Below are 22,629 nucleotides of genomic sequence, written 5' to 3'. Positions count from 1 at the left end.
TTGGGCAGCGGCGGCAGCAGAGTGCCCAGTCCTGCCGCAACATCGGCGGCCAAATTAAAATTATGGATTACTATTTAACAACCAGTTTGCCGCGCCGCGGCAATATTATGTGTCGCGGCGGGCCTACTGAGACTGTATCAACACCGGGGCGTGAGGGTGATTCATCGATGAGATGTCGGGTGGGGGGGTGGAGGTTGGGGTGGGGATTGGATGGAAGAAGCGAAGGAAAAGAAGGAAGACTCTAATTTGGAGCGGGGAGCTCACCAGAGGACACGAGACAAGATCAATGCTGGAGAATCACAGAGGCACGACTTCAAAAAAGAAATGGACAGATATTTCTCTGTGAAGTCTACCACTCATTACCATTGGTGAGAGGGTGCGTGGAGGGGAAGGAGGAGTGTGGGCTGTGCCAGACAGATGACAGAGAACCAGGGGGCTGCAGGCGGAAATCTCCAGAGCTTTTATAAGAGCTGGTTAGCCGGAGCACAATAGCCAAAGAAGAAAGTGTGTGAACTGCGGTGAGTCAAAGACTATAAAATACCTCGCTGTGTGTGAACAGGAGGAGTCTTGGGACAGAATATTCTATTACTATATAAAGGCAGAGATACAGCATGTTCTGCGGTATAAAGGGCGAGTATACTGAGAATAATAGCCTTCAGATCATGTGTCAAATGTAGCAGGAATCATCTCGCGTCTTTCCCCTCCTCGTCCTCTCTTTTTTTTCCGTCTCTCTCGCATACAACCGACCAGCCACGACATAAAAGCCCCTGACAGGGGAAGTAAATAACATATATATTCTCGTTACAAAGCAACGCTGCTCTGCTGGGGAAAACCCCTGGACGCCAGACCCCATAGCAACAACACTCCGACGGCAGTGGCCTTATTCGTCAGGACAATGTGTTCTGCTGCACCGCAAAAACCTGCTTGTCTCATGAAAAAAAAAAAAAAAAAACATGAATAAAAATAGCCTAAGGTGTTGAGCCATCCACCAAGCTTGGCAGATCCCAAACAGAGCCCCCCTTTCCCTCAACCAGTGGGACCGGAAAGCTCCCTTTTCTAGCCTGCACAGGCACCACAGGACACCCTCAGAAGGCCGGTGTTCATGTCCATTCCCTGATGAGAACCGCTTTGGAGGCGCACGCAATATCAGCAAGGCGGTTTTAATGCTGTGGCAGATCAGTGTATCTGAATGAACTTGGGCAGATGAAAGATTTTTTTTTTTTTTTTTTTTTTTTTTGTGCCTGCGATCAAATTTGGTGCTGCTCTGTATTTAGAACCGGTGACATTTGAAGAATGGAGACACTTGTGTGCTGCATTTGTTTACTGCGCTCCTTATCGACTGGCTGCCTGCCACCGACGTCAGGCAGCACTGCAGGGGCTAAAACGAATGTGACGGACAGGAGAGGCCGCGCAGGACCGTGGGAGTAGCCTGAGCGACAGGCCCGCGGCTAAAGCTCCTGAGCGACCCGGGGACTGAGAAGGCGGCCAGGTGAGTGGGCGGGACTGGTGACAGCAGAAAAATGGATTATTTCGTCGTTCCGGGGCAGCGCTTGCTTTTAGCTCATATGCAGCCCCCACAGCCCGATCTGGTCCCGCGACGGCCTCCGGAGACCGCGGCGTATGATGTCTGCTCTGTAATGACGCCGGTCCACAGAAGAATCAGAAGGGAGGAATAACAAGCTGCCACCGTGACCGTCGCGGTGAGGCATCCTGGTGGACAACAAACGCGGCATACGTCTCTAAAAATAAAAAGGACGTAGATTTGAGAGATTTGAGTCAACCGACGGTGAGTTCAGTGCCACCGACGAAAGCACGAGGCTGGAGTGCTCGCGAGGTAGATGAATTATTACAGAGAAAGGTGCACAGCGTCCCCTTGTACCCACCCACACTCCACTGTGGGCTCATGTTTTCCTCCAAAACTCATTACTCTGTGGGCAATCTGCGGACAGCGTGATGGCGCTGATGAAAGACAGCTAATGATATTCGCTTTTTCCGCCACTCGCAATTATCCCATTCTTTCTCGATCTGTTCGCATCACGACTGCCGTGTACGTTCAGCACTCACGTTGCAGTTATTATACACGGATGCGCATATTCCCACAAACATATCAGGATAAGGAAATGAAAAATGTACACAGAATGTGGAACGTGAGGATGCTTTAAAAATAATTAACGACACGGGCTGAGAAGAAAAAGGCTGTAACCGCCCACTGCCTTTGAAAAAGCACCAATTCTCCAAGGATCCTAAGTATACACCCTTTTCCCAATGCGCTTGCCTTCTCATTAAGTTGCATGAGAAGGTGTCTCCAAACTTTTGACTTGTAGTCAGTAGTTACAAATACTATACATAATTATAAATAATCCAAAGTAAAAATAATATACTTCCATATACCATGAAATATTGTCACTATTGTCGTCATGATTTCAGTGTTTTAAACTTTTGTTTGACTCTGTATCGATACTATTTACTAGTTCAAGAAACAAAAAAAAAAAAACCTCAACCTGCTCTTTCCCATAAGGTGACAATGGCTTATGGATATTAGAAGCCAGATCTCTAAGACCTGATCCTGCTAACAGACGGGACAGAACAAATGAAATATTAACGTATTATAATAGCAGAGAAGAGACACTCCTGGAATCCACTCCTGTCATCTTATAAGTGAGGGTGCAACGATTAACCAACTCAATTTGAAACGCGGGGCTTAATGTCTCAAATATATATGTGCATTCATTCAAATAGCTTGAACTGGGCTACAGCCAGGAGGGAATCAAGAGCTGAATCTGAACACGTCTCTGCATTAGAAAAGCTTAATGTGACAAGCGGCTTCTGGTTTAAGTTCAGCGCCTACAAGTGCTATTTTCTCGCATAAGCCGGGCGAAGCCATGCTTACCCTATTAGTCCAGCCATCATTGTGATTTAAATACGAATATCAAATTCCCCCTGTCATAAAAACAAGATAGAAAAATATCTCGCGGCCAGCTATTAGCCACAATTTCTTGAAATTACAGTAACAGAATCGCTCTTGATTGTATGGTTGTGCATCAGTTTATACAGCGAAGACGTTTGATGATAGGAATTAGAGCTTATTAGCTACACTGTTAAAGAAAGAGAGGGAATGTTTACTATTTTATTCTGTTAATTTACACTAAGCTTAAGTATATCAGGTCTTTACAGAAAGAGGAATGAGCCCTCTCTTCCCTAATAGTATCCTTACAACTGACTAAAAAGCGTGCTGGAAGTTTGAAATTTGTCATGGTTTGGATTTTAATTAGAGAGAAGACTAATACAGACTAATACAGACTTTTAAACATGAGTAAAAACATACACTACCTCCAACGCAATGCAACTTTCACATTAGGAAAAATAGGGATTCTGAGGAAAACGTAATGTGATCCATGCTGGGATGTACTGTATATAAGTATTTCATGTAAGTTCCTTGAGTGATAAACATGTATCTTTTATAACTTAATTTTTAAAATGAAGCTAATAAAGCTAGTAGCGAAGACCCACATCTCTGCATTAAAGAGTTTAACAACATTCTAAAATGAGCATTAAGTTTTGGTTTTATAACAACTTTAGCCTCTTTAGCTATAGCTACGGAGCAAATTAATGCATAGAGTTATAACGATACAAAACTGCACTTTCAAAATGTGTTCAGAAATAACATTTTTAATACTTTTCGTATATATGCCAATACTTGTATATTGTTTATTCTACTCTACTTTTTATCTCATTATTTATCTTTTACACAGTCCGCTCTATATTATTTTTCCGCCCCTGTGTACGTTGTTGCAAACTGCAATTTCCCCATTGTGGTGACAAATAAAGGTCTTCTAATCCTACTTCAGAAATAACACTAAGAACATTTATCTAAAGCTTTTCTCTTTGAATGAATCCCAGATATAAGCTAGGTCCCATTTACCTTGAAAGTTCGAGGTCAGGTTGCGGCATGACATCGGATTTGACCACGTTCCCGTACACAGCCTAGATCTAATACTGTGCAGCACGTAAGTCATTTTAGCCTTTGTTAGCAAGGCCAGTTGATAATAATGCATTACAAGGTAATTTATATACAAACAAACATCACAACAGCAGCAGGAGAGTCACACCTTACATCATATGGGATAGTAAAAAAAAAAGGGATGTCACTGAGGGCACAGGTTGAGACCAAATACGAGGTTAATATTAGGGCTGTTAACACATTAATAGTTAACACATTAGCGTCGCAACACATTAACGCAATTCCTTCCACCGCCACTCATTTTTAATGTGCGATTCACACGTGCACGTTCTGTTATTATTAAAACCTGGGCCTGCACCGTAGTTCAGGAAATCAGGACCTGATCAAAGCAGCGGCAGCTCTGCAGAGCGAGCTGCATCGAATCAATTTTAGCCCGAGGAGGGCGGTATTTCGCCCCATTGCGTCAAAAAAACGCCAAAAATTCCAAAAGCAGAAGAAAAAAAAAAAGAAGAGCTGACAGAAATGAGCAGGACTAGATAAAGAGGCAGGTCTTTTGAGCAAGTCGAGCTTCACAGCTCACAGGTCAAACCCACAGCTCAGAGACGAGGCTGGACACATTCAGCGGAGACCCCGACATGTTGTTTGAGCGTGTGGTTCCTTTGAGGTACATCTGAGAATATTCTGGATCATATTTGCCACCGTGTTGGACTCTAGCTTGTAGCGAGTATATACACCCACTCCCATGTTGAGAAGAGTATTAACTACTTTACACTAACAGCAATTAAAAAGAAACTGTGATGTGTTGATGCGTCACTAACTATGGAAATCATGTGAGTAACTGTTATTAAATGTTTTAGTCTATTGACAGAAGTACTGAACAATATATTCAACATATGTCATAACTGTGACCTGAATATCGATGCGAGAAGCTGCAGGCGCCATTGTTGCACGACCGTGGCTGGAGCGTGGGACTAATCAGTCGGCCTTTGAGGCGCGTTATTGTAGCTTCTCACTGTACTATTGTGCCACTGTTTGACTGTGACCTGCGAGGACACAAAGTGTAACGACGAAAAGCGGTGACTGAATAAATTACCTCTGACATGTTTTCTAATAAGCCTTGTAATTTTAGGCTTTGCGGACAAATCACCGCAACTCCAAAAAAGGCCGTTCCACTTTTGAGACTTCTCATGTAGTGGACAACAACACAAACACAATAGACCTTTTCATTTTATTTTTTTTGTCCCCCCACAGAGTCTTGTTATAGCAAGAAAGGCACAGGTGCGGCTAATAACATTAATGATGGCCTTATTCCATTGAAGTTAGCCCTGACAGTGAGTCGGCATGCGTAATACCTGAAACTGGAACACCTGAATGGACTGCAAACATGATTACTGGTTTTTTATTAGTCACACCTGTGCCTCTCTACTACAACTACCGTGACGCGGCATCCGCTGTGGAAAAAAAGTCAACCGGCGCTTTGGCGAAAAAGTCTCCTTATTTGTAAAAACAGTGTTTTTACCCACAGCCGAGGTTAATCGCATAGTAATTAAGCAATTACTTTTAAAAGTAACTTTGACAAACAATGATAATCGCCGACATTGGAAAACTGAAGAGCGGGAACAAAGAGTGTTGCCTGTGTAAATCAATTTAATTTTTCAAAATGCTAGCGGTGGCGGCGGCGGTGGGGGCACAACCAGCGTGGATCCATCAATCTGTCGTATAAAACGAGGCTGCTGGTGGGGATGCGATGTGATGTTTTTGCGGCAGCACGCAGTCGGATCCTTGAACCAATTAAGGATTGTTTTAATGCCACAGGATATATAAATATTTGAAGGTTCGTGGCGCAAGTGCAAATTAATTGAGTAACGAAGGTTTAAGTGATGTTGCTTATTATACCATAATGTACCATAATATAGGAACCAGTGATGTCAGTAATACTTATGTGAAGTGCACACTTCAGGAAACATATTTACAATATGCACATTTGAACAGTAAAGAGACTTAGCACTATAATTAAATGTAATCACTATAATACTATAATTATCTTTTGTCTACAGAACATAACTTCTCTGTGAATTATCTAATACTTAGTCATTTACACATTATTCAAAATGTCTAGGGCGGGAAACGACATGACCAAACAAGGGCAATAATCTATTATGGATAAGACGCAGGGGGGATTTTTGATATTGAAATAACCTGCGATTGCACATATCGTCAGAAGGGACTGTAACCAGCTTTGACGGATGCCTGTGGTAATGAAAGCACAGTAAAATGTCTCAGGTCTTTCTAAGGTGATCATAACATTGTCATTTGAAAAAGCCCATGACACCCTCCCACACGGATCACCGTTTTTCAAACACTATACTTCCAGGAGAAAAATGTTCAAAGCACACATCAATGTCAGCTGGGTCTGGAGCGGGGGGGGGGGGGTTATCAAAGAGCCTTTGTATGAGATCATGATAGACGTTTCTGTATCTCATGACAACCTCAATACTGGCACTTGCCAAGATGCGCAGATGAAACACACGCGGGCTACTTTACTTAATGAGCTCTTTCAATACTAAAACACTGACCTTCAAAGCCTTCTGCTCCAGTTAGGTGCAACTAATTTTGGTAAATACTGATCTGTGAGTACCGATCATTAATTAGCCTGGAGAGCTGATAAAAAATGCACGCTCGTGTTGTGCACTATCTGTGACCTGACTGACTGAGCGTGTTCGGCAGATGCGCCGGGTATATAATCTTACCTCGAGGGTTATTGAGTGCAGCTTCCGTGGCCTTCCTGCCCTCTCCACAGTGGCTCTGGTCAAAAGGTAGACACTGCTCCCCGGTTCCAGCCACAACCTCAAGGTTGCGAGATGGATCTTTTGGCTGCGAGAGGTTCCTCACCCGGTAAACCCTGCGACTGCTGGTGTCAGACACGTAAAGAACCTCTCCCATTGGGTCCATGGCCAGGTAGTACTTGTGGGCAGGGCTGGTGCTGGTAAGAGAAGGAAGGCAAAGTTTATTTCAAGCGAGATGGCAAACTTTCCCCAAGCTATCAAAAGAGTACAAAGGTGGCAGCTCATGGTGTTGGGTTTTCGGAAATTCTTTTTGTTTCTTTTATTTTATGTTTCTTGGCCAGATTTGTATCACACCGCAGTTTGAAATTACACTGCCACAGAGACTAGCCTAGTTTTGGAATATATAATATTGCTCTGTATCCATGACTAGACAACACCATCAGTTGAAGAAAATGTACTTGGAGGCAATCAGGTCATTCCAGTGTACGGCATTAGTATGAGAGACTCCGGCAGTAAAACTTGTGCCTATTCTGAAACAAAAAGATTAATGTCTTCTCATTTACATAGTACAGATGGGCCCAGCCGCTGCAGCTGAATGGTAGTCCTAAGTCACTATCTAATTTAACATTGTATATGTTAGGAAAATTCTGAATGTGGTTATGTAGTCGATTCAAATAACGAAATAAGTGATTGATACCAAATCACATTAACCATCTTGTGACAATTCAGTGTTGCTGCTGGGACACTTTTGGACCTGGCATTCATGTGGATGTTACTTGGGCATGTACCACCCGCCTAGACCAGACCAGGCACCCCCACCCTATAGCAATGACACTCCTTGATGGCAGCAGTATGCAGTCTGACACAGGTACTCACACAAAAGCAACTAGGAGCAACTCAAAAAACATGAAAAACAGCACAAGGTGTCGACCTGGACTCATAATTCCCTAAATCCCAAACTGCTCAAGTATCTGTTAGATACACCAGAACAAGTGATGCCCCACATTGTTTCAGAGGCACAAGGGAGAAACCTACACATACATATTATAAGGTGTGGCACCACTAACGCAGCCCAAACTAATCAACAAATATGGAGAATCAAAGATATTCCTCTTACTCTTGAGAGGTAGCAGAAGAAAGTGGTGCACTTGATCTAGAACATGTGACATTATGCCAAGATGAACATAAGTGCGTCCTTCCTTTATTGTCAACCTCTCCGCAGCAACAGTAACACAATATGTGATCCAAGCGTTTCAGCGTTTGCGTGACAACAAACACTAAAGGAAACCAACCGGGGGGAGCCGCAACATATGGTTAACGTCGTGGTGGTTGACGGACACGCAGCTTCCAAATGACAGAACTGTAACATCTGTCTCTGCGCACATGATGTAACAACTTGGCATGTCATGTGCCAAAATATAGGGCAGAACGAGTGAGGAGGGAGGGAGGGGAGGGGGGAAAGAGGGGTGAACCACATGACTGTGTTGCTTAACATTTGGAATGAAATAAAGTTTTGTAACTAGAGCAATGGAATACGTTTTGATTAAACACACGGTTTAATATGACTGGTGCGTTTCCATTTAATAATATTAAAAATATCTAATTTTCTCAGAGATAAGTTGAAAGTGATGAACGTAATTGCCATCCACCATCCTCTCCTTCCTTATTTGACAGAACAGACAGACTGCTTTAGCACCAAATTATAATGACACCGACAAAACTATTTGAACCCAGGATCTAATTTGTTGGAGAACATCCTTTTCGGGGCGATCACTGCAATCAAGTTCTTTTTTGTAGCACTTAATGAGACTTCCACACAGCTGGTAGTTTGACTCTTCTTCACTGCTACATCTTTAAAATCAAGTGTCACAGCAGGCCACTTCAGAACGGCCCCACATTCACTTGGGTGCTCTTGGATGTACGCTTTAGGTCATTAATGGTATTGGAGGAGCCATGAACTTAGCAGCGTGCTCCGCTCCACAACGTTTGATTATGTCCCGATTTCCTTGTGTCCCACGCAGATTCAAGTGGATCAAAGCCGCCCACCCCCCAAGAGCACAGCTGAGCCTCCTTTTTTGCTTTATAGCGGGGATGTTGTCACTTTCTTCTCTTTTTTCCTTTGCGAACATAGACTGATGTGACTTAGCAAACAGCACAGCCCCTCAGACTTAGCTTATGGTCGAGAAGCCTTCCATGAAACACCAGACAGGCTATTTAATGTATCGGTTTCATTCCCGGCAGCAACATATGGCGCGACCAGACACTGTCGATCCTTGATCTTCAGGGTCAACTCGCGCCCGTTATGAAGTTTTTCCTTGGTTCTTTTTCCACCATTTGAACCAGCCCCCTGGTCAATCTGGAGTCAATTGTCCTCGTGCGACCACACGCAGGGAGTTTGGCTACAGTTCCATGGACTAAGATCCTAATAATAATGGCAGCAGCAGTCACAGAAGCATCGGGCTCTTTTCAGTCACTAACCACATGAGTACTTTTTAAAATAACGTGGAATAGTTGTGAAGCAGCGGTCTTCAACGGTTTTCAGGCCAAGGACCAGCTACATGTGTTTTATATTAAACTTAATGCTAATGCTATTTATAAATACACATCATTATTATTATTTTGCATTCAATATTAAGCTATTCAAATAATACACCGGTTCAAATATTCATTTTTTTTTTTAATTTTAAACATGTGCAACAGTAGGGTGGCCAACTGCAGTAGACCCAAACATACCTGACATAATCACAGCAGCGTGCGTCTGGGATTTCACATGGAGACTGAATAGGATTCAATTGCGGGGAATCTGACAAAGTCAACGTGCAATATGCGGCCTCGTGATTGGCTCAGCAGCGACAGGGGCGGGTCCTATTGTGTACTGAAATCAATACTGTGCTTGAAGTAACGACAGATTCCACTTTGTTCATCACCAGTTCAAAGTCCATCATACAAGATCGTTATGAACCGAGGAAGAATTCAGTTTTTAATACTAATTCTTGGTTTTCAGAAGCATAAAGACATACTGGCATGCCTTTGGTTTGCCAGCCATCAACGGAAAACGTGGCTTCAATGAGGGTTAAGGCTACAAATCTCAAATCTGATGTATTTGTTAGGAAACCGAGGAGAACTGACGCCAGCGTCTTTGTTCTCTTGTGAAAAACGCTCGGGATGAAAACGGCAGTACGCAGAGAGCCGGGGAACGTTACGGTAATGCCGCGAGGACGTTTCTGTTCAAACATTTTACAGCGGTAGACAAACATTCGTCAGAGTGAATGTAGGCACGTGTCGGGCTGCGATAAAGAACCTAACATGTAAAGGGTACGTGCAGGCTGGAACGAGGCGGAGGGCGGCATAATCCGCGCACGTGTAAATCCTACCGAAAGCTGCATCCTTATGAAAGATTTCTGAGACGTGACACCTCTGCGTCCATGAGCACTGGTGCATTTTTAAAACTATATATGCTCATCGCTTGTTTTTTTTATGCCTGCTTATATTCATGTGTTTCTCATCTCTGATAAAACCGCAATGGGGGGAGAAAAAAAAGGGGGGAGCGTTAAAGGCGATTGGTAATAACGTAGCGAAGGTCCAAAATTAAAGCCAGGCATTCATGAATCTAAATCTATCCCGAGACCGATGAGTCATGTGGGAAAATTGCTCTGATCTGTTATTGTTAGTTTATACTACATATCCATTATATTGCGAACAGAAAAGACCACGGCATGGAATCGTGTAGTATTCATCCTGCTTCATACTTCATCACGTGCCATCGTGCGCCTCGGGCTCACGTTAGCACACTGACTTCATTTACCCTTATACTGACTTTGACCTGCATACTGTACTTTGTGTAGGATGGATGACATCACCGTGACCACGCAGCAGTGCAGAGAGAGACCGGACTCACCACTGTACGTACAGTGTAAGCTGCGGTTCATTAATTACACGAAACCTCTGAAAAGTGCCAGGCTATTGTGTTGCATTATTGAGACCTGAACAGAGTGATTACAAAAAAAAATAAAAAATAAAAATGTGAGAGCAAATTTAAATTTGGCTCTTTGAACACTGTAACTCAGAGAGGTTCAGGCAATTACTTTGTAGCGTGAAATCCAATGTCAGCCAGGTCTGGTCGAAGGCTTTGTGCCAATTAAACTTGAAGACACCCTGTTAAAGTGTTCCTTTTCCCTTTTTGCTCCAGAGCTATTCAACAAAAAGAAAATGTCCTGCAAAGGGGACTACACTGCCAAGGGAAATATCTCTATTCTCAACCTTTTCCGTACTCTCTCTCTCTCTTTCTCAATTAAAGTGTTTCTGCATAGCTGAAGCCAATAGTATCCCTACATTTTGTGTTTGCTTATTTGCTTTGGGCAGCAGATGGAAACTGTGAGACTATCCCAGCCCTGATATCCCTTACTCTTAAAAGAGAAAAATCTCCTTTCATATGAGCCTGAACCTTCCCACAACCCAGAGAGAGAAAAAAAAAAAAAAAACATAGCAACACAGGCGAGGGCGCTGTCAGTCATCTAGTCCATTAAGTGCATAACTGTTTACAGAGCTCAGCACTGAACTGCGCATACATTATTTAAACTTGATCCTGAGAGAGTTATTCACGGAGTTTGAAAATGTGCCACTGCTTCCGCGCAGCATATCATATTTGCCGGGGCCTCTTGAAGCTACCACGAGCACTGTATGGTGCATATAACTGATTGCGAATCCCCTCACCTATCTTCTCCTCAATTAGAGGCCCGCAGCACCAAATACATTTATCCGCTGGAAGGAAAATGAACAACAATAACAAACCCCGGCACAAACAATCCCGCTCTAGCGTCCCTTCTTCCCCTCTACACATAACACAACAATGATCAGGGTTGATAGACAACGGCGATGTTGCTCTCGCTGACAGTCTCTCCGACCGTCTGGGCTCTCAGATATGATTGTGGAGGACTTCCACCCCCCTATTTGCTTTACTCTTCCCTCAAAATCTTGAAGGGAGAGAACAGACAGCGGTTTCGCATTGAGCACTTCCCATATTGTCTTCCCTCAGAGAGCACCTTGTTTTGAAGCCCCGTCGGCTGATAGGCACTTTGCTGGGAAGAATGCGTAGCGCGAGGGTTTGAAAGCTGAATATGGATTAATAATTAATGCATTTGACTTAGGAGAACAATAGTATGGAATAAAAGAGAAACACTAACATGCTTCTAACTGTAAAAAGCTGCAGCGGGGGGAAAAAAAAGAAGGAAGCAGGAACTAACGGAGAAGAAACCTCCAGGGTAAAGAAAGTGCCTTCAGAATCCAGTTCATACACCATAGACCAGGGTTCCCTACGTTTTTTTTTGTGTTTTTTTTTGTCTCTACATGTTCCTCCACATGCCTGACTTAAATTCGCCTTTACACTTCCACACATCATCTTACAAACGCCCACTTGAATTAACGTCACTCAAATCATGCAACGGTTTGTTCACTGCCTTTCAACTGTTATCATACAGGTATTTTCAGGTGTTAAAGAGGAGTCAATGGAGAGTCTCTCGAAGACTCTTCTGGTGGATGCTGTGGAATCTTAGTTTGGGGGGAAAAAAACGAAAAATAAAACCTTTTTTTTAATTATTTAATCTTGTTTCAATTGTGCCATAATTAAAACATTCAGCACACAGAATCGGTTCTTTGCATTTAACCCTTAAGTTTGCACATACAGAATAGTAGTAGTGAAATAGTAGAGCTGTGGATGCAGCCTGAGCAGCTGGAGCTCAGTCGTCTGTTGTGAACGGATCCTCCAGACGTATAATAACACCGGGTGCATCTAGGATCTCCATGCAACTTCGCAACCTTTACGTTCCACACAAAATACGCGCATCTTTCTACAAATTCAATCGGGATTTCTATTCTGTTCATGATATTCAAGCTACTCCTCCCCCTTGTAAACTGCTGAAGCAACCCTCGGTAATCCCAGTCGGCTTAGGCTCTAAAGTAGGCAATAACCATTGTTTTCATAATTTCCAATTTCCCAGGGAACGCAGACGCACGCACACCCGTAAACCGTAAACGCCCGTCGGTGCATGGCCCGAAACCCTGGCATGATCGAGACATGATATCATGACAAATCCCGTCTCACACAAACAGCCGCACGCACACGCAATCGGCTCAGCATACAGCAATCCATGACAGAAACACAAACGCCGGCGCGCACACAGACATCTGTCTAATCTTGAGTCAGACACGGTGCACGCAGCTCAACATCGACATCAAGGGTCCGAGCCAGGGACGAAGGTTTGGCCGTTCCCCGGCCCTGGGCTTTTAGGGCCGGCTCACACACACACACACACACACAAACACACACACACACGCTTTCAGTAATCCTCTAAAAAGTCAAATCCTTGAGATTTTGGCTGATTTCCAACTCAGAAATTTAATATCGCCTGGTGAAATTTAAATGAGGATTTGATAGATCCCTCTGCAGCCGGCGCGTACACGGATTTCGGTTGTCGCGCGTTCGTGTGGAAGTCAGGTCAATGCAATTTGCGGAAAACAAACAGCGGCTGAGAGCGCCGCGAGGCATTTTGCAACATGTCCCGCCTTTTCTCTTGACACATGTTCGTTGCGTGCGTGACTGTGTGTTGTGCGGAGGTACATAAAAGAGGTGTTAATCACCACTTCTCACCTGTGTCTGGTGTCCCGGTTCCTGATAGCAGGCCATGGAAGAGGGTTTGCAAAGAAGAGAAGAGCAAGTAAAAACAATTATTTACGATGCTAACGAGAGCCCCTCAGAATTTCATAGGCTACAATGAGTCAATTTTCCTCCTCATAAAGGGAGATTAGGGTTGATTTAGACGGCCGCATTGTTTCACATTAAATATTAACATAAACAGGAAGCTTTTTGGCATTTCCTCCCGGAGGACAGAAAAGTATCAAATACAGACACTGTGAAACCTCCGTCTGAACCAGAAATATTAGTCAGAGGTACAATAATAACAGCGAATGAGAGAGTAAAGTTACATAAGGAGAACACTTTCACAGGACAAATGACTGTGCAATCCCATCGAGATCCCGAGCCTGAGAAACTACAGAAATAGAGAATGTTGTGCCTGCAGCACAGTAGGAGATATCATCGTCATAATCCAGAGAAAAAAAAAAAAAAAAAGTATCTTTGTTTCACGGCGAAGACTTTCAGCTTCTCTCACATCCTAAAGAGGTAGATTAGAGTCTGTGATCTGAACCTCACACACTCCGCGTTGGCGTGGAGGCAAACTTCACAAAGTATTCTACTGAGATCAAACAGATCACAAACGCAGATGCCAACCAGAGCTAATGCCATACTAACCCAATTCAGCCGAGCTAATTTTGTTTTAATTGTGCTCGAGTCAATCCGAATCTCAAAATCCAATTGCTTCCCCGGAGTGGGAGATCTCTCATCATCATCATCATCATCATCATCACATGCAAACGAGATCCCCGATTCTCACTTGAGCTCCAGGATGGTCCTGGTGTATCCGTCGGCGTGGACCCTGCGGATGAAGTTGAAGTCGCCCACGTAGAGGGAGCCGTCGGGGCCGCTCGCCAGCGCCACGGGGGCGAACAGCATCATGTCCCTGGCCGCGCCGCTGCAGCTCGGGCTGCAGGGGACGCTCCGGTAGAAGCCGTTCCCCATGACGGTGCTGATGACGGGAGGCTGCTGGGACAGGAAAACGTTCTCTCCGTTTCCTTTGTGAAGGATTCCTGGGGAGAGACGAGCGCGATAAATACCTTAAACTCCCAAAAAAAAGAGGAGTCGGTGTATCGCCTGAGGGGATGGAATCGTATCTGAAAACTGTTTTTGACAAAGTTTGAATTTCACAAGACAGAGTGACTTTTATTTTATTTTTTTTTTGTTTCGCCCCTTTTCCTTTTTCCTTGCTCTGGGTTTATGGAGGCAGGATGAAACTGCGGGACATAAATATGACACCAGTGGTTGAGCTGACTGTCGGGCAAATGCGAGCCAACCGCCCTACAATCAGGTTTTGAGCGATAAAAACAGCAACAAATAATAACTTTAAATGTGATTATAGGGTGTTTATTAAGAAATATGTATCGTTCCATTGAAGTTCTTAACATGTTTTAATTATGCCAATATTTGAAATACTCAGTTGTGTGATGTAGCTGAGTCACCTGGGCTTTTTGCTCCCCTTACTTCAAGGGCCGCAGTGGAAATAAGTCTTTGTTGTGTCGTACTTTATGACATTGTCTTACGGGCCGTTTTATGCGCCCATTCAAGACCATCAAAGGAAGTAAATAGTGCCTAAATTTAATGATGCGGCTTCGCGATTGTTACTTGTTTCAAAGTCAAAGGGAGCAAAACTTCAGCTCCAAAACAAAAGCTAATTCAGTTCAATTCAATTCAACTTAGGCCAATCAATTTGTGCCTTTGAAAACGCAGCCAGCCTCCAAGTGCCAAAAAAAAAAAAAAAAAAAACACGATCAAACAACAAAAACTGCGCGCAAAAAACAGCACGTTGATGAGCGAGATAGATTCGAGATAGATGATGCGCGCGCACTCACCGCTGCGTATGTTGATGGCGTGGTGCTTGTCCAGAGACCATCCTCCGAGGTTGGAGGGAACCAGTTCGAATCCTTGCATCAGCGCGGTCCTCCTTTCCCACTGGATGACACCGGGGCATGACTCGTACTCGTAGCCGACCGACACTGAAACGCAAACACAGATAAGTCGTGTACGGTAACGCATAATAGGGGCGCTGCTGCGTTTTAACACCAGGGTGAAAGACTGCACGCGAGGCGCAGGACCTAAGAGCCCGCCTTCACACGCGAGCACCCGCATGCTTTCCCCTCTGCCTCTCTCACAACTATATTGTATTGAGTGGTGAGATAGATGAAAGGCCCGTAGCGAGACCTCATCAGTGTGTGTGTCTGAGAGAGATCAGTGAGGAGTGGAGGCGTAATCAGGAGGAGCCCGTCTTCATGAAGGAGCCCTAGAATTAGCTGCTTGGCCTCTTAGTTGTAATGATACGCTGTGCAGCTTCCCACTACAACTAACAACAGCTTTTTTTGGCTTGGCAGGATTAAATATGTTTCGACAGTAATTTGCCACTTGGAATCTGTTTAAAGGCAGCAGGTGGCAAAGATGCAGGAGCTCTCGAAAACATGAAAACACGCTAATACGCGCGCGTGTCCCTCTGCGGCACGTGACGAGGCACACTCGAACGCACACGTTTGCGACGGAGGCCACGCGTCGAGTCGTCACCGATATCGGAAAGTTAAAAAAATAAATAAAATAAAAAATCTGTTCACAATTTCTTCTGTCCACACATTCATTTGACAGATACAGAGATTCAATGCTCAAGACATATTATTAACTTATAAGGTATTATATGGTGTGTGATGCGACAGCTGCGATGATACGAAGGAGGTGTAAAAAATACATGTTTTTTAACGCTGCAGTGGTGAAGGACAAAGAAACCGCAGTGAGGCTAATCAGCAGGTGCTGTACGTAGTAGTTAATGTGAGCTTTAACTCAAACAATCACCACTCTATGTGATGTATTTATGTTTTTTCTAATAATTCAAAATGTCTGTATTTGAATTTTTTTGTTACTATTATTTAAAAGCAATTTAGACATATTTGTTTGGAGTCTTTTTGTGAATACTGTGCTATTGCTGGTTCTCTTTAAAGCTGTGTTGTTGTCGTTTTGACCACTGGGGGGCAGCACAGCAGACCGTAAATACAGGTCAATGTCTAAAGTTGAACTTTTTTTGCAACTAATAAAAGGTACACATCCAGCACGATTACATTTAATATTAAGGTTTGTCTGGAGTCATATTCCCTGATGAATTATAAGTCCACTATATATACAGAGACAGTGACACACCTTCTCATTGAATTGAATGAGAAGGTGTGCCCAAACTTGACCGGCGGTGTATATAAAACTCGATTTCCCTGCTACACGCTCAGCTAAATGGGCGGTTGTTGTGTTTGCTGTTTGGCGCTGGTAGGCAGCGTTCGGTGGGTCGGTCAGTGAGGGACCTGTGGGTCGAAAAACCACATCAATTATCTCGGAGACGCTAAAGTGTAAACCCAAGGAGAAGGCGCGGTATCGGGCGATTTTATTCTGCAGGCTCATCCTTTCCTGTGACCCTTTCAAATTACACCCATTTGTTTGATCAATTGTTTGTATAAAAATATTGATCTAGGCGGCTTTGATAAAGCACCTAATTGTATCGCATGAACAGTGTTGTATTGCTCAGGCTGATGTAAGAGAAATCCAATGACAGCAACGTCCTTTTTCTTTTCTTCAATCGAAACGTCCACTTAAACTTTTAGTGCTAATATATTTACATTGCGTGATTAAATGCAACAGAGATTCAACGGCGTTAACTCTATTTAAAACGCTACAACGTTACAGAAAAGACAGCTTGACAAGCCTGACACAAGAGCAGCGGAAGAACAGTTGTCTCTGTCAATCACCGTTTGGCGCTGATCTGACCAGCGGTCCCGTGAACTGATGAGCGCTCAAGGGAACTGGGAGAGCAGAGTCAGCATAAAGAGCGGCTCACATGGCAGAATAAGCAAGCAGGGGTGCACGCCATTATGCACAAACTCGGGAGATTCCCCTTAAACAGAAACTCTCAGCAGACGCACGGGGCCAACTTAAATCTCCAACTCGGTGGGTTCGATCGATAAGGTGATTGGGGGAAGGAAGATTATGGGTAATTTGGGACACTGGGGATTCTGAAAGAGAAAAAATAAGGTTCAGCGTGTTGGACAAAAGCCGTTAGTCCGGGAACCATCACTTAGGTTTGTTCGAGAAGTCAATTTGTTTCAATTTTTGCATTTTAGGCTCCGTTAGGCTTCTAATGTTTTGCTGTTGAAGGCCAGAAACAAAAGTGAATGGCAGGGAATTTAAATGTTTGTGGAAGCGACGCTTGGCTGGGCACTAATTTTATTTTGAAAATAAAAAGACACGTCTCAAGATGGAATATGTTAGTTTTGTACAATTTGGACAATCTGACCCTTAAAGTCACATTGCGTCCCCCTTGAAGGACCTGCAAAATGACCTGGAAGCCGGTTCCGCTCTTTACACAAACGCATCAGTAGTTGCCATAAATACACTGCAGTCAAAAGCAACATCGTCCTGTTTTTTTTTTTTTTTTTTTCTCCCCTTCTTTACAATTCAAATAAAACTGACTTAATTTGAGGAACAAGGCTTTTCCAGGGCGAAACGGGCAAAGCAATCTCAAAGGGAAAGTGTCAGTGTTTCGAGGGCTGCTTCACAGCCGAATATTACTGTAGCTATATTACGAGAAACGACACACACATCGGGACGAATACGCGCACACTCCCTCGCAAACAATACGCCCGCATGCCATAGCCCATAAATGCACACTCAATATCTCACAGGTGAAAGCTTTCATTCCCCACTGCAGAAGCCTCGGGCAATGTGTTCACCCCAGCAAACAGAGCATGATCTCCCTTTCTCTTTCTCCGCTCCGGCTCTGCCGCGAGGACACGGCCGCGAACATACACGTGTCGGTGTATGCGTGTGTGTGTGTTTGTGCGTGTGTTTGTGTGACCGTGCTCGCCTGTGTCGTTGTACCAACAAAGCACGGGGAACTATAGAGAGAGGGCGAGATCAGGGGAAAACATGGGTGGAGAACAGAGAACAAGGAGGGCAGAGGAAAACAGGGGAGATCAGAGAGAACGGAGGAAATAACAAGCGGGGAAGAGAGGCAAGGAAAGTTCAGGACAGGACAGAAATACAGGATGCACTGGATACGAGGGGTGGGGGGTGGGGGTGGGGGTGGGGGGGTTGGGAGGGAAGGGAACGGGGTAAGAAGGGCAAGGTGGTTCAGCAAAAGCAAGGTAAATAAAAAAAACAAAAAAAAACAAAAAAAAAAACAGGTTCATTTGAGCTGCGAAGAGGTGAAAGCACGGGAGAGAGAGCGGGGCAGATGAAATGCAGCTCTAACAGATAAGGAGAGGAGGAGATGGATCAAGGGGGCAGAGATGGCCTAAGGACGGGGAGATGCAATCTCCGCACAAGACCCTACACTCGAGTGGACAAAGCGTCTGGTGAGCCTGATCTCGGAGCTTATGGAAAGCTCTGTCTTGCGGCTGCACTGTTTGTCTACACCCTTCGGCAGCGGACAGATAGCAGATAGTGAGGGTGGGTGGGTGGGTGGGGGGGGGGCTTAAAGTGGTTGGTTTTGCCATAACAGGTGTAATAACAGTAAGCCTTAGAGACTGCGCATATGTTTTTTTATTTATTTTTTTGTGTGTAAGAGAGGGCCGTGGGGAAAAAGAGACGCTGATATTTGTCCGTGAATCAGTCCTTGTCGAAGGTGTCCATAAGTGCAGATGATATAAACATAATATATGTTTTTACATTTTGGCACCATCAAGATAATTTACTGTCCCTCACTAAAGTGATTTTAGTAGAATACTATATATTCTAATTCCCAGCAAATGCCTTCGTCACTGTCTATAACCTCAACAGGCTAAAACTTTTCTCTTTTCCTCTGGAAGCCCTTTTGTTATAAACAAAATCAACTCAGCGGGTGACGTACACGACGACGTCACCGCGCCCGTCAAAGCCCACCCGAACGATGTGACCGAGCTGCCAGATCTAAATTGATCCTTGATTGGCCCCGCAGAGCTTCACGGGGAATAATCAAGTCTGAGCAGAGCGAGCCAAGACCAGCGCGCCCCCAAAAAAAAATTGCGGGCAGGGGAACTTCGAGCTCGCTTCCGTGATATCTTTACCTTCACTAAACTCCGCGGCGTATACTAAAATGTGCAGAGGACTCCCCCCCGGGGGGGAAGCACCGCGGAGCATCTCTTCAACATTTTACTCATCACATGTTTTGAATTTCCTAATGATATTTTAATTACGGGGGGGAGCGCTTCCTTGTGATTTGGCAAATCAGCAGTTGTCAAACCGCCGCTGAAAGAAACTAAACCGCAATGCCACAGTACTTATTTAACATCAGGCAATTTTCAATCTTCCACTTCCTAGCGGGGGACCGTCCATTAACAATCAGCTGATTAACTACTGAATGGTCAATCATTTACGCGGGGACCTTCGGTTGGGCTTTTGTGCCGGGGCCGGCTCAGACAGGCACCCTGGCTCAAGTGGCACATCTTTACGCACAAGAGTGGTATTGATTGCCTCATCAAACTCCGAGAAAGAAGGCGAATAAGTGAAACGCCGAGCTGTTCATTTAAATCACCAGTTCACGACAGCAGTATAAACACCGAGATACGTCTGGCAACTCAATAATACAAACATACTGAAACCACCTTTAAACTCCGAAATAGCCTGAAGTAACAATCTTTTAGTCACAAAGTGGATATCATCACGGATATTTTGAATGACAGAACGAACTGGTGGCATTATTATGTTTGCTATGTAGGAGGGCTATTATAGCATTATCATATTATCATTAATTTTGCTCTTATGTTTCAACAGGCGCTGAGGACTGCTGCTGTTTTAATTAGAGATAATTAAATATAAGTTGTTTATCTAATCTCTTTTAATAGACAGTCATGTGGCTATGAATAAAATATTACTTCGCACACTTTTCTTGACCCAGATGTAAGATTTTTTTCCTGGAGTATCTGCCTTTATTCCACGGGGACGCAGACAAGAGCGATGATCATATTTCTAAAAAAAAAAAAAAAAGAAAAAAAAAAAGATATATATATATATAAAGAAAAAGTGTAGATCATATTTCACCTACCCGTTGCATAAGTGAGGCCCCAGACCTCTTGGCCATAAACGTCAGTCTTGTTCCAGACCAGCCGGTGAACGAGCCCGGGCCCGGCGGGATACCACCGCTGGTACAACCGCCCTTGGACGGACGAGCGGACGTGCACCTTGGACAGACCGCCCAGCGGGGAGACGGGGGACGACGGGGAAGGAGGTGTGAGGAGGATTCGCAGCAGAGAGTAGTAGCCCGCAGCACGGGTGCTCAAGTAATTCAGCTTCACGAAGGCCCCTGGGAGCGAAACTTCTTCCTGCACCGCCTGCGGAGAGCAAGATGGAGACGGCAGGGTGAGAAATACAAGTGACAGAAAGAGCATAAATGAGAAATGAGGGAGAGACAGAGGCAGGAAGTAATAAAAGAAAAGAAGGTGTTTTTTTTATGACTTTGCGTTTATATAATGAGCCGGGGCAATAAGTGCTGTCGGCAGGAACATCGGGTACAGTATGTACACCGAGAATGAGGCAGTCATGGTGTTTTTTTTTCTTTCCAATAAATGAAATAAAGTTTGAATCACATGTCTTTATAATAAAAATCTAATTTGTTTTGTTACATAAAACGTAGGAAAAGATGTTAATACACTGCCTAAAAAAAATATTCCACTGGACCACCTTTGGCCTTGATTACAGCGCACATTCACTGTGGCATTGTTTCGGTGAGAAGCTTCTGCAAGATTTATTTCCATCTAGTGTTGCATTAATTTTTCTCCAAGATCTCATATTGATGATGGGAGAGTCTGAACACTGCGTAAAGCTTTCTCCAGAACAACCAAAAGATTCTCAATCGGCGGGTTCAGGTCTGGACTCTGTGGTGACCAATCCATGTGTGAAAATCACATCTCATGCTCCCTGAACCACTCTTTCACAATCTGAGCCCCGTGAATCCTGGCATTGGACTCATCAGACCACATGACCTTCTTTGTGCTCCCCAGTAAATTGAAGCCTTTTTTTCCAGGTTAGCCTCACTGATTAGCGGTTTTCTTAAGACTACGCAGATGTAAAGTCCCAATCCAGCTCGCTTCACATTGTACATGTGTAAATGCTCTTACTTTCATTATTAAACATAGCCCTGATGACTTTTTTCCCCCAGCAGTGTATTTTCAATTAAAAGCACAGATTTCTTCAGCCACAAAAGAGTAATCTATCCCCAGCATGTGCTGGATATGACACGTATGTTGGCAGACTTTAAAGTGTGAACCTTATATGGTGAGTTTGCACTGAAACAAAGCCGCAGTGAGGTTTTGTCCACTGCAACACTGTAAGTCACCAACCTGACCTCCACGTGTGACATTGAGACGCATCATTTGCCTGCGTGGTGGGGAAGTATATGGCTGCGGCCCAGCTTTGCATTCTGTCTATTCCGTGTTTGCATGGTGCAAATGTTCAATGGGGCTAAATTTGCAAAATCCGCCGAGACTAGTTTGGTTTGTTGCTGAGCTGTTACAAATTACACAGAGGCTTCATTCTAGCAGACAGTCCTCTGTACACATTAGACAGCATATTGCTCCATTTTATAAAAAGGCTTTAGACGTGGCAGTGGCAGCTATCACGCAGCTTCTAAAGACATTCATGACCCCCAAGAGAATAAGTCCTACTGACTTTGTTGATCTCCTTACTTTTCTAGCACCACGGGGTTGACATTTTAGTCTTTTTTGTGAAGCGTCTCAACGTCTATCAGAGGAAATGCCACGGAAATTTTGGGCTCTCCCCAGAGGATGAATCCTGCCGACTCTGCTGATCACAGAGTTTTCATCTATAACCACCCATAAGTTGACACTTCTGGTTGTGAGTGAAATATCTCAGAAAATCTTGGGCACACTGGAAATATATTATGACATGTAGCTTCCCCCCTGCATGCACTGCAACCTCGCTTCAACGTTTCATCTCTTTATTCACGACTGATGTATCCTACGGTTATTCTTTCTTTTAATGAATGAGGCAATTGTTAAACCTAATACATGTCAGAAAACAGTTTTTCTCTCCCCTCAGTTTCAGTTTAACATATCTTGGAAACAATTAATACGGAACCCAGCAATATTCAGTTTACAGCACAGATCTTCAACAGGGGGGTCCGCGACCCCTATGGGGTCAGCAGAGGTACTGCAGGGAGATCGCGAAAAAGTCTTTGGTTGATTAGACACCGCTAT

General features: G+C 44.1%; 1 protein-coding gene across 1 annotated transcript in view; it reads right to left on the bottom strand.

Moving 5' to 3' along the window:
* The window catches only part of tenm1 (teneurin transmembrane protein 1), a 174,913-nt gene that overhangs the window by 36,622 nt on the left and 115,662 nt on the right, over positions 1 to 22,629 (bottom strand). The window contains exons 18-22 of the mRNA XM_047584620.1: positions 20,460 to 20,745; positions 15,268 to 15,411; positions 14,196 to 14,448; positions 13,394 to 13,414; positions 6,712 to 6,944 (exon numbers count right to left, since the gene is read on the bottom strand). Coding sequence (XP_047440576.1) covers positions 6,712 to 6,944; positions 13,394 to 13,414; positions 14,196 to 14,448; positions 15,268 to 15,411; positions 20,460 to 20,745 — 937 coding nt within the window. The remainder of the gene's footprint in view (positions 1 to 6,711; positions 6,945 to 13,393; positions 13,415 to 14,195; positions 14,449 to 15,267; positions 15,412 to 20,459; positions 20,746 to 22,629) is intronic.

This window comes from Mugil cephalus, chromosome 5 (genome assembly GCF_022458985.1).
Source record: "Mugil cephalus isolate CIBA_MC_2020 chromosome 5, CIBA_Mcephalus_1.1, whole genome shotgun sequence".
Taxonomy (NCBI): Eukaryota; Metazoa; Chordata; class Actinopteri; order Mugiliformes; family Mugilidae; genus Mugil; species Mugil cephalus.
The sequence above is the reverse complement of the archived record's forward strand: the minus strand, read 5'-3'. Positions and strand labels throughout refer to the sequence as shown.